Genomic DNA, 11591 nt, shown 5'->3' with positions numbered 1-11591 from the left:
AGAGAGAGAGAGAGAGAGAAGGGAAAGGTTTGGTAATCTCGTTTCAGTTACGCCTTCTCCCTTAGTTATTGCCGCGTTGTTCTCAGGGTGCCCTTTTTTAACGCACCGTATTTAATCCCTTTCCGAAACACTCGGCTCTTTTTCCCCCCAACCCAATCCCTAATTATTCTTAAAAACAAAAAAAAAAAAAATAAAATAAAATAAAAAAATACTAATCGTTGCAAATTATTCCAACTGTAATTTGGTATCCAATTTCGAATCTTGGAATCCGATTTCTTATTGGAGACCTCGGAGTTGGTGGAAGAGTCAAGGAAGCAGTGATCAGCTCTTTGAGGTTTGAATCTCGCCTTAAATTTACAATTCAATCGGAACCAATTTGGCGATCTTATCTGAATCTATAAATTTTCAGTTCAAAATCGAATATTGTATTGTAATGAACCCCTGTAATTTGATGTGTTTCCCTGTTCCTCTCTTGTTATTGTGGATTTCGGATTGATTATTTTTTCTTTGCCTCCCTTTTTTCAATGATTTTCCTCTCTTTTGCAACCAATTTACATATAATTGATGTTTCGTAGCCCCTTAATAACTTTATCGTTTTGTAATTTCATATGGGTAGCAGATATATTGGATAAACTGTTCACTTTTGAAGTTTGATGCTCTTGAAAATTTCGGAATCTGGGCGACTCACTTTTGCTTGGTTATCCAAGGCATTTCTCACAATGTGAACCGGCTACGCGTTAATTCGTTCACCGATTTGGCTTGTAGAAGAAGCACATTTGTTAATCTATGAAATCTGCTGGTGCTGTATCGTGTTTTCGGAGAAATTTGTGCCCCTGCATTTGGGATTCCATGAGATGGAGGCATAAGAGTGTATTAAGAAGATTAGGAAGGTGCCATATGATACATTTCGATAATCATTTTGTCCGTGTGGAATTATGGAAAATGGTTTATCAGGGTCTCCGCGCCAAAAATTTGCACAAAATGGTATTCCATCGGCCTCAGCCGGGAAAGCTTCGAATAACCACTTAAATAACATCTCCATTCAGACTGGTGAGGAATTCTCCATGGATTTTATTCAAGATCGAGCCGCTCCGAGAGGAATAACTCCTAGACCTGTTATCGATACCGGTCAGATGGATCACGCAAATTACAGTAATTGTCCGAATTTTCATGCGGTATATGAAGATCTCACTGGCATTCTCGGGCTTAGCAGATCAAACTCTGATGCTTATTCAGATGTTTCGAATTCTAGCTTGGCCAAAGGCAATGCGGGTTATCTCGATCGAATACGCAAAGTTCCATCTGACGGTTGCTGGAGAATAACCGAGAATTGTATAGATGAGTGCGTTGAATATAATAACCAGTATGGATCAGAAACCTCAGAAAGCCCTAATTCCGGCAAAGTGAAGTTTTTGTGCAGCTTCGGAGGGAAAATTTTGCCTAGGCCAGGTGACGGGAGGCTTAGATATGTCGGCGGAGATAATCGGCTCATCTCTATTGGGAAGCAATTTTCGTGGAGAGAGCTAATGCAAAAGACCCTAAAGGTCTACAGCCAGCCTCACACCATCAAGTACCAGCTCCCCGGGGAAGATCTCGACGCGCTGATATCAGTTTCCTGCAATGAGGATCTTCAGAATATGATGGAGGAGTATAATAATCTTGAAAGGGCAGATGGGTCTTTTAGACTCAGAATTTTTCTCATCTCTCCGAGTGAAACTGAAAGTCCTCCATTAGATACTAGAGCCTTGCAAAGTGACTCGGAGTATCACTATTTTGTTGCTGTGAATAACATAGCAGAGCCAAGTGCAATGAAGGTCTCAAGTGGTAATAATAGCTTATCGAGCCAAATAGGGTACATTCTAGATAACAATTCTCCAAGCATTCAAAATAATTCCCAGTTCTCTCCTTTGGATATCACTAGTGGGGCTAAAGATTCGGCTGGAATGTGCATAAATCAGCCTTCTCCTCAGCTTTTTGATACTTCGCAAATTGTACGAATTCCCATGGAGTCATCTCCGTTTACTCCAACGGTAAATCAAAAAGAAAGTGCCAAAATTTCTCAAAAGCAATCAACTGAGGATCAATACGTAATTTATCAGCAAAAAATACAGAGTGATATTCAGATGCCAAACGGGTCCTCTAATTTGCCTTTTGTACATCATGCACAAATTAGAGAATTAGTTAATCCTCATTTTACTCATAATCAGAGTGACTTGAGTTCAAATAGCAATTATGAAAAGAGTGCTCAAGAGGAAAGATCTTTTCATTCTGAAAAGTGTCGGATAAAAGAATCAGTTGGCCCAGTTCAAGGCATGCCTCATGCTTGTTCTGATTCTCTATTACAAGATGCAAGTGAAAGAGTTGTACCAAACATATCAGAATTTGCAGAATCCTACCTAAACTTCATGGGACAACCATCTTCTCATAATACTCTTATTGTTCAGCAGCAGGAATTAGACTTACAATGCCAAGAAAATGCTCTAAATGTGATATATAATCCCTACACATCACAGAAGACAATATCTGAAAATTTTCAGAATAGGGAGGAACCCTCGATTTCTCACCTTGTTAGTGAGACTTCTACTTTTACTGGTAATTTGGTTGACACGAACTGCAACCCTTATAGTATACATGGTGGTCATGGTTCTTCAAAGGAGTCAGAAGCATTTGAGTGTTCTGTTCCTACTTTTCATTTGAATTCTAGCAAAGAAAGCCAAGCGGAGAAACCTGCGATAAATACTGGTTTTGTGTGTGAAGATACTAGTACTATGCCCTTTGTGCCCCCTTCTTCATGGCCAATGAATTATTTGGAAACGTCGTTTCCAAATACAGCAGCTCCAACATGCACTGTGCCTTCAAATTCAAAGAGTACAGAGGATGGAATTGCGAATTCTTCGAGTTCTGTACCACTTGTAACATTGAGTAGCACTGATATGAGCCTGAACTTGTATTCTAATGGGCTGCCTACTTGGTCATTGTTCAATAGTGCAGCCATGGATGATGTTTTAAAGAGAGAAGTTGCCCTTCTTCATCCGGACGCTGCAAAGTGTTCCTACTCAGGTGCAAATCCGGCATACCATGGGGTGTTTCCGGAAAAAAGTAGGACAAATGCTGTACCAAATGTGAATGCAGAAGCTCCCATAGAGACAGTGGTTACTGTTGAAGATGTAACAGATAGTGTTCCTCCAGATATTCCAGCTTCCTCAGTAGTTGTTCCTCATGTATTTCATGAGTGTGCTGAAGATGACGAAAATGGAAATACCTCATCACCAGAATGCAGAAGTGAGGTAATACTTCCATGTTGCTTTTAACAGACTGCCTACTGAAACTAAATAGGTTGCCTCTTACACTAATTTGATTTGCCTTATAAACACCGTAGGATGGGAAGAACGATGAGAGAGGTGCAGATGAATCTATAAGCGATGCAGCAATAGCAGAGATTGAAGCTGGTATATATGGTTTGCAGGTTTGTTTAGGTGGAATTGTTGTCTAATTAAAACATGTCACCTCACACTGTTTCTAGAACTACTTGCTATTATATGCTGTTTAGTATTGCATGATATTATTTTTTTTTCCGCAACAACATCGCTCATGCAGTTTCTAGTCGACCTAGTTATGTGCTGGTACTTTGGTTTAATTCTTTCTTTGGCCTAGAGAACTGTTATCATCCACTTGGATATGACAGTGTCATTTCTCACTGCGACAGATAATAAGAAATGCCGACCTTGAAGAGTTACGTGAATTGGGATCCGGCACATTTGGAACTGTTTTTCATGGAAAGTGGCGCGGAACTGATGTTGCAATCAAGAGGATCAAGAAAAGCTGCTTTGCTGGGAGGTCGTCTGAACAAGAGCGATTGGTCTGTTCAGAAATCATCTACTCCATATATATATATTTGTACCATTTTGCTTTCGTTTTCTAGCATTAAAATAATTAATAGCTTTCTATATCTGATATCATGCATAGCGACTGCAGCAGCTTGATTACTGCTCGATTCTAATATGCATTCCTTCACGTATATCTTACAAACCAATTGCATGGGCTGATAGATTTTCTAATTGATTATATATTAATTCAGTATATACATTTTGCAGACTAAAGATTTTTGGAGAGAGGCTCAAATCCTATCAAAGCTGCACCATCCAAATGTTGTTGCTCTCTACGGTGTCGTTCCAGATGGGGCTGAAGGAACACTGGCCACTGTAACAGAATACATGGTGAATGGATCACTCAGGCATGTCCTACTAAGAAAGGATAGGTAATTTCAAGCCCAATTGCAGATTTTATTTTTTTCCCCCTTTTTTCTTCATGATAATGGTGTGTGATTATATTTTTGAAATTGCTTTTGCAGAGCTCTCGATCGTCGTAAAAGGCTTATAATTGCTATGGATGCAGCTTTCGGGATGGAATATCTGCACTCCAAGAACATAGTGCATTTCGACTTAAAATGTGATAACTTACTCGTTAATTTGAGAGATTCCCTAAGACCTATATGCAAGGTACTTCCACAAAATTTATGCCGAGTTCTCTATAATATTGCTACAAATCCTTAATTCACTCGGTAATAGCTTAACTACGTTATCAGGCATTGTGATCAGACATGTCGACTTGTGTATCTGTACCAAATCTTCATACCAACTGATAGGTGCACATTTGAAAATAAAAATCAGCAATAAAAGAGTTAGCTCACATGTATGTTTTTTCTGATACTGATCACTGGAGATTATTAATATGGTCCATTTATACCTCAAAAGGTTTCAGTTCTGGTTCTAGTGTAATATGGTTGTGTAATGAGTAGATGATTAAACTTTGACATTATCAGGTTGGAGACTTTGGATTGTCGAGAATTAAACACAATACTATGGTTTCTGGTGGGGTTCGAGGAACCCTTCCTTGGATGGCACCAGAATTGTTGAATGGAAGCAGTAGCCGAGTTTCTGAAAAGGTATCCCTTCTAGTTTATTCTCCTCTCTCTCTCTCTCTCTCTCTCTCTCTCTCTCTCTCTCTCTCTCTCTCTCTATATATATATATATATACACACACGATAGGATTTACGGAACTATTTATGGCGTTGTAGGTCGATGTTTTCTCATTTGGAATAGTTTTGTGGGAGATCCTTACTGGCGAGGAGCCCTATGCGAATATGCACTGCGGTGCAATTATAGGTAAACATTTAGATGCTTCGTAGTTCGTAATTATTTTTGTGGGCAAAATTAGATACTCCAATATGCTGGTGTGATGCTAACTTTACCTAGTGATGGATTAGTTTGTCTCCAAATCAAGGTCGTGGGTATCTAAGTATACAATGCTAAAACTTACATATTGCCATATATTTATCCACACGTAAACAGTGTCATGTTTTTTTCAACAATAAACTATTATAATTGGTGGATTCGATTGGTTTTTACCAAGCTGGGAATTTGTGTTTCCTATTCTTGGAAATTGAGTCAAACCAAACCAAGCTGAGAAGAAGTGGTTTAAAGAAGCAGGTAAATATTCACTGGTATACGATGTATGTTTTGTTGGTATCGACTGTTGTATGATCTTTCTTTTGTCATCTATACTTTATTCCAAATTGAACGAAAAGAAGGATGTCGCATGATTAGCTGGGTTCCATTGGATTAGCACATCATTTTACACAATGCTGATAACAGTAATGTGTATCTGTAATTGTGAAGGAGGGATTGTGAGCAACACTCTTCGGCCGCCCATCCCCGAGAAATGCGACAGCGAGTGGAGAAAGCTAATGGAAGAATGCTGGTCGGCGGACCCTGCAGTCCGCCCTTCATTCACTGAGATAACCAACAGACTGCGCACTATGTCGATGCAACTTCAGCCAAAGGGACAGACTCATCAGTCCAACAAATTAAGCTGAATCGTCCAATTGAGATCCTTTTTTTTTCCTTTTTTTCGTTTGCGAACTTCATTAGTAAGAGGGTTTTTGAGCTGCGTAGTTGCCTCTCCTAATGATATTTTGATGAAGTTCAACTCCTTCAACAGCATGAGCATGTGCATTCTATTCTTGTGATATAGATCTGTATGTAGTTTTCTCACTCCTTTTTGTTATGATACGAGCTATTTAAATGTAAAGAATTGTTCTACTTTTTCTTATTGAGTGCAATAAATTTCACTTCTCGACCACAATAATACAGTAATGCTAACTATTAATGCCAGCTTTAATATACATTGACTACTCTTGTGATGAGGAAATTCGACGTGTGTTTGGATTCAGTGTTTTTAAGTCCAATTTGTAGTAAGAAAAGGTCATTGTGAACAGGTTTGTAAAACATAACTAAATCAAAAGCAAGCGAAAGGAAGTTTGTGCCACTGAGAAAATCAAAGTAAACTTTTCTAGAGATAACGAAATGCTAATCCTGTTTCTGTGCTGAGAACAAGAAATTTAGTACAATGCTGAAGCATATCAGATTTGCTTATCTTAAATGGCATCACATATTTGATACTGTGGTTTAGATATAGCTAGAAAGAGGGCTATGAGGGATCATCCGTTATGTCACAGAACAGTAAATCCATGGGTTAGAAAAGTATAAGAAAAAGATGAGAGTGCAAATTAATGAGAAGAGCAACCAAATATGGCATAATTCTTAAGCTAACAAAGAAAAAGAGTCTTCATTAAGACTTTCTACTCAAAAGTTCAAACGAAAAAAAAAAGAAAAGAGGAAATGAAAAGCAGATCATAATTAATTTCAACATACAGTTTATAAGAGGCATACAAAACTCTGTATTTTGCGATAACTAGAAAACAAACAGCTACTCAGAGTTCATCTGAGACCGTCTTGCAGCAGATGGAACAGGCAAGAAAGAATAAGAGTATTCCTACATTAAGCTTTTCCTACTGCTTTTCATCGCCAGCCTGTGTGCCAATCAAGCAATAAAACTAGAAAAGAAACAGCTTAGGACTTATTTGCCTTCACTGCCTTCATTAGCTGTAGAAACTCCCCAAAAGCTGTAAAAACAGGGGCAAAAACAGAAAGATGGTGTAAATAAGAAGGTGAAAGAGAAAAAGCATAAAAAATCTGCAAATCTTGTGCATAAATTTGCAGTAAAGACATTGGATAAAGGAGTAAGGGGATTGAATATTCTTGTAGTCATGTATATGTATGACAGAGCAGATAAACTAAATATATACCAGGATCGGAGTCATGAGGCCCCGGAGAAGACTCTGGGTGATACTGAAGAGACATGAGGTTGAACGTCGGGAAAGCAAGGCCGGCGCAGCTATTATCATTCAAATTTATGTGTGTTACTTCAACACCAGCTGGAAGTGATTCAGGGTCCACTGCATAATTATGGTTCTGCAAGGGCAGCAACATGGAAAATCAAACATTAACAACAGAAAAAAAAAACCCTAAAATTTCAGAGATACACACGCGCAGTATAACACAGCACTGAGCATATGATGCTCGCCTATTTGGCTTGGCTACATCTTTAGGCAGAAGTCTTGTCTGATTAAAGTTGTAGAAAGCACTAATAGCCTTTTAATATGCATTCCCACCAACAGCGGCATGCTACAGCAAAAGTAAAAGCTTCAAATTAAAGCTTTTTTTTTTAGGATCATTGGAACTTATTACAGAATAAGCTCTAGCCTTTTTCCTTCTTTTTTTTTTTTCCTGTTTAAAGCGAAACATTTGATTTTTGTTTCTCGGATAGAGAAAGTGCTCCACACTAGCCAAGCCTAACAGGCACTACGGTGGCAACACTAAACCCAAATAGAGTTCTTTTACTAAGATTATTTTCCAGTGTATTTGTTATTTCGACAGGTACAGTGGACAGCCATAATACAATAAGTTGGTCACAATTGGAAAAATCATGTCTCATAGAGCTATTTCTCACAAACCCCAGAATAAGGCCTTTTAATAAACAAGGTAGAGATATTTAGAGATAAAATTCAGAAAAATTATCTATTTACAGATAAATCCCTGCAAAACCTGTTTATAGTTATGCCCTCAAAGAAACTTATTTATGTGCGTACCCTTGTACTCACAAATATACTCCCTCTTTCAAAGACTTTTCGTAACGCAAAACAAACTTTGTCATAAGTAAAATCAATTCATCAAATACAGCTCAAATTCCATGGAGGTAAGTTAAATTATCTACAAGGAGACATATGAAAAGGAGCCAACAAGGTAATTCTGTGAAAATACACAGACCTGTGCACTTATGTCAACACGTCCACTCCGGAGATCACAAACTGGGTGGTTCCCACCATGATGACCAAACTTCATCTTAAAAGTTTTGCCACCCAATGCCTGACCAATTAATTGATGGCCCATACATATACCAAAAACAGGAACATTTCCAATTATAGCCTTCACTGTTTCCACAGCATAAGGGACTGCAGAAGGGTCTCCTGGTCCATTGCTAAAAAGAACCCCATCTGGTTTCATCTTTAGCGTCTCTGAAGCAGGCCAATTTGAAGGGACAACTGTGATTTTACATCCATAGGATGCTAAGCGCCTCAAGATATTGTGTTTGATTCCAAAATCATAAGCTACAACCTACACAGTGAGACAAACGAATGAAAAGAAAAGATGTGGAAAAATAAAGATTTAGGGCTTCATTTAGAAGAGTAATTTAAACTAACATGAAGATTTTCACCAAAAATCTGATTTTTCTGGAACTCCCACTCTGGGTCGGTTTTATCAGTCCATTCATATGGAGCATCACAAGAAACGCCGCTTATCAAATCAACACCTGTAAACCACCAACATAAGTCTCCTTTTACCCCATTATTCGTAAATCAGATAATTTTAAAACAACTTAATTTTCTTCTGCTTCATTAGCATTTATCAGTAAAAACTCTTTAACTTATTTGACTAAAATCAACAAAACAAAATAAAAAATTTGAAATCAAACAATCAGAGAAGACTTCTCCGAAGGGAAAAGCAAGACCAGAAATGTCAAAAAAAAAGAAAAAAAAAGAAAAACTTAAGCATACCAACAATTTTCCATCTGCGTGCCATTTCTAACAAATCTTCATCAGTTTTAGATTCTTCAGTACTTAGGACTCCTATAAGGCTGCCATCTTGTCTCAATCTACGTGTTATAGCCCGTGTATCCACATCATCTGCAATAAAAGGTTACATATAAAAGAGCAAAAAAATAAAACAAAAGATAACAAAAAGAACCATTTGTCAAATACAAAAACTAAAAGAGGCATCGCTCACAAATGCCCATGATGTTTCTCTTTGCCAAGTAATCACCAAGTGTTTCCGAACAGCGCCAGTTTGAAGTACTGCAGAAAAGATGGATTATAAAGTAAATGCAAGGTAGGAGGAGGATAAAGTTCTATTAGCAAATAAGTATATCCTAAACTGAACCAACTTAAAGCAGATGGAAGTAAAAGTGCACCAGATACTTAGATTTCTGATTATAAGGCCAGCAAGGAAGCAACGACTTGATTCTTCATCATCTGCAGGATTGCGATTTCAGTACTAGTTCACAAAAATTTTGGAATGCATTTCTTCTAATACTTCTAGAATTCTTGAATGCATGATCCACTTACCACTATTAACACCAGTATTTCCAATATGCGGATTGGTCATCAAAACAAACTGGCCAGCATAGCTAGGATCCGTCAAAATCTCCTGATACCTACAGCAGTTTGTTATCTATAAGACCTCTACACTCATCATGTAAGCATGTAAAGCAAAGAGCAGAACCGCGATCATTTTTCTTCATTATCTAAACAAACTGGCCAGCATAGCTAGGATCCGTCAAAATCTCCTGACACCTACAGCAGTTTGTTATATATAAGACCTCTACACCCATCATGTAAGCATGTAAAGCAAAGAGCAGAATCGCGATCATTTTTCTTCATTATCCACATCCCAATGAGAAATCAGACCATTAAATCAAAATAAAGCAGATATGTTTCACCACAATATGGCATTATTCAGGAGCCAAACAAAAAGTCACTAGGGAAATAATAGCAATGCAAATAGCAATAAGTTTGCAGCGAATCAGGATTGCTTAATCCGTATATACTACACATTATACCAAAGTTCGAATGGTTGTATGCAGAGAGATAAAAAATGCTATTTGATAATTAAAAAAAAAAAACAAAGAAGCAGTTGGTGTTCCATGTGGAATAAAAAATGGTGATTAGCAACAAGTTACAACAACATGGTTTAGCATATATTACTTCTAAACTATTCAATATTCATAGAGTGACAAATTAACTAGCGAAACGAGAGAAGATAACGACACGGAACGTTAGTAGAATCAATCTAGAATAGAAGATGAGGATATATTAATTCACCCGGTCAAAGACGTATTGAACACGACTTCACCGACTTGTGTTCCTGACACACCAAAGGACTTGGCCCTCCATATAGAACCATCTTCAAGCACAAGCCTAGCATCACTTGTTTTCCACGGTCTCTGTGCTGGACGGAGAAACACAGAAATTAATAACGAAATCATGTTTCGAGTCCGGAGAGAAAGAAACCCACAAACAACAATCTAAGATTAAAAACTACTTTCCCAATCAATAAAACAGTATATATCACCGAGCATGATTAGTTGATTAGAACAGTTAACTATTAGTGTCCTCTACGGTTCAAGTAACCACCTTCTTCACGAACTCCAAGGGCACTGCTACCACCTTTGACGCTCTGATTGCAACTAATGCCCTGTAATCAGAAGACGAAGATAGAACAAGGTATTCTCAAACTTAGATCAACAAAACCATCCTTGAACAATTGAACCCAATACAGATATTCGGAGACAAGGGTAGCAACGAAATATTCACCTTTGACCCAAAAAAAGGTAAAAAAGAAGAGACAGAACCCTAACCAGGGATTTGAACCGGTGGGAACGAGCACTGCGGAAGGGAACAGGGGAGGATTTGGGGAAGGGGAGGAAGCTAGGGTTTTGGGGAAAGATCTGCGGCTTGGAGGAGAAGCCGCAGTTGCTTGTTGGAAGCTCGAGGGGGTTCGTGTAGGAGACGGATCGAATGGTGGCCATGGATGTGGTGGGATGGATTTGGGATAGGAGAGAGAGAGAGAGAGAGAGGGAGAGAGAGAGAGAGAGGCGGCGGAGGAAGCGGCGGAGCGTGGAAGGGTTGAGCACACTGCGACGGCGCTCGAGAGGATGGGAGAGGTGAACCGGAACCGAGCGAAGTTCTCCGGGTCAAATAAAACGACCCAAAAATTTAAAAGCTGAAGTATTTTTTCTTTTTTAATTTTTTTTTTTTGTGAAAATGAGAGCCCCTCAACTATTTGGACTTTGAAAGAGGTCCCTCGATTTCATAGTTTTATGAATACACTCTCTTTTTATTTGCATTATTTATTTAATTAATTTTTTTAAAAAATACAGACACTTTGAAGTTGTAGTTCTCTCCCTCTACTGTACACTGCAGAAGAGGCCGCGGCTCAAAATTCCCATCTTATTAGAATGCACGAGCAAGGATTTGAGCCCCTCACCTTCTTCATAGCATTCAGAAAAACAATCTATTATTCTAATTACTAATTGTTGATTAAATGGTATATTAAATTTATAAATTCTATAAGCTATATGATTTTGTTGAAAACTGTAGAGCAATTACTATAAAGAAGAGAAAATCGACTGAA

General features: G+C 38.2%; 2 protein-coding genes across 6 annotated transcripts; one reads left to right on the top strand and one right to left on the bottom strand.

The window, feature by feature from the left end:
- On the top strand, positions 25-6144 carry LOC109703490 (dual specificity protein kinase splB-like). Of its 3 annotated transcripts, none has more exons than XM_020224098.1 (9): positions 28-334; positions 620-3287; positions 3380-3466; positions 3707-3859; positions 4095-4258; positions 4352-4499; positions 4823-4945; positions 5078-5165; positions 5679-6144. In XM_020224098.1, exons 2-9 carry the CDS (start codon positions 936-938, stop codon positions 5873-5875), a joined length of 3312 nt encoding a protein of 1103 aa, XP_020079687.1. In that variant the 5' UTR covers positions 28-334; positions 620-935; the 3' UTR covers positions 5876-6144. The 3 variants fall into 3 exon arrangements, with proteins under 3 accessions (XP_020079689.1, XP_020079687.1, XP_020079688.1); XM_020224099.1 differs by having other exon boundaries at positions 617-3287; XM_020224100.1 differs by lacking the exon at positions 5078-5165 and having other exon boundaries at positions 25-334; positions 5679-5824.
- Positions 6609-11157, bottom strand: LOC109729032 (carbamoyl-phosphate synthase small chain, chloroplastic-like). 3 transcript variants are annotated; one of them, XM_020259643.1, is made up of 11 exons: positions 10772-11126; positions 10592-10652; positions 10280-10401; positions 9524-9612; positions 9370-9430; positions 9186-9253; positions 8957-9085; positions 8603-8712; positions 8169-8516; positions 7148-7313; positions 6609-6964 (listed from the first exon to the last, which is right to left on the bottom strand). In XM_020259643.1, exons 1-11 carry the CDS (start codon positions 10984-10986, stop codon positions 6912-6914), a joined length of 1422 nt encoding a protein of 473 aa, XP_020115232.1. In that variant the 5' UTR covers positions 10987-11126; the 3' UTR covers positions 6609-6911. The 3 variants fall into 3 exon arrangements, with proteins under 3 accessions (XP_020115232.1, XP_020115233.1, XP_020115234.1); XM_020259644.1 differs by having other exon boundaries at positions 10280-10406; positions 10816-11126; XM_020259645.1 differs by having other exon boundaries at positions 6674-6964; positions 10816-11157.

This window comes from Ananas comosus, linkage group 25, assembly GCF_001540865.1.
Source record: "Ananas comosus cultivar F153 linkage group 25, ASM154086v1, whole genome shotgun sequence".
NCBI classification, from domain to species: domain Eukaryota; kingdom Viridiplantae; phylum Streptophyta; class Magnoliopsida; order Poales; family Bromeliaceae; genus Ananas; species Ananas comosus.
This window is presented reverse-complemented; position numbering and strand designations above follow the sequence as displayed.

Excerpts from the sequence above, each read along its gene's own strand:
- LOC109703490 (XM_020224098.1), top strand. The coding sequence starts at position 936 with ATGGAAAATGGTTTATCAGGGTCTCCGCGCCAAAAATTTGCACAAAAT. Across the intron at positions 3,288-3,379 it reads CACCAGAATGCAGAAGTGAG|GATGGGAAGAACGATGAGAG; the intron begins GTAATACTTCCA and ends TAAACACCGTAG. Across the intron at positions 4,259-4,351 it reads GTCCTACTAAGAAAGGATAG|AGCTCTCGATCGTCGTAAAA; the intron begins GTAATTTCAAGC and ends TTGCTTTTGCAG.
- LOC109729032 (XM_020259643.1), bottom strand. The coding sequence starts at position 10,986 with ATGGCCACCATTCGATCCGTCTCCTACACGAACCCCCTCGAGCTTCCA. Across the intron at positions 10,653-10,771 it reads TACCTTTTTTTGGGTCAAAG|GGCATTAGTTGCAATCAGAG; the intron begins GTGAATATTTCG and ends TTCTGATTACAG. Across the intron at positions 9,086-9,185 it reads GAGAAACATCATGGGCATTT|ATGATGTGGATACACGGGCT; the intron begins GTGAGCGATGCC and ends CTTTTATTGCAG.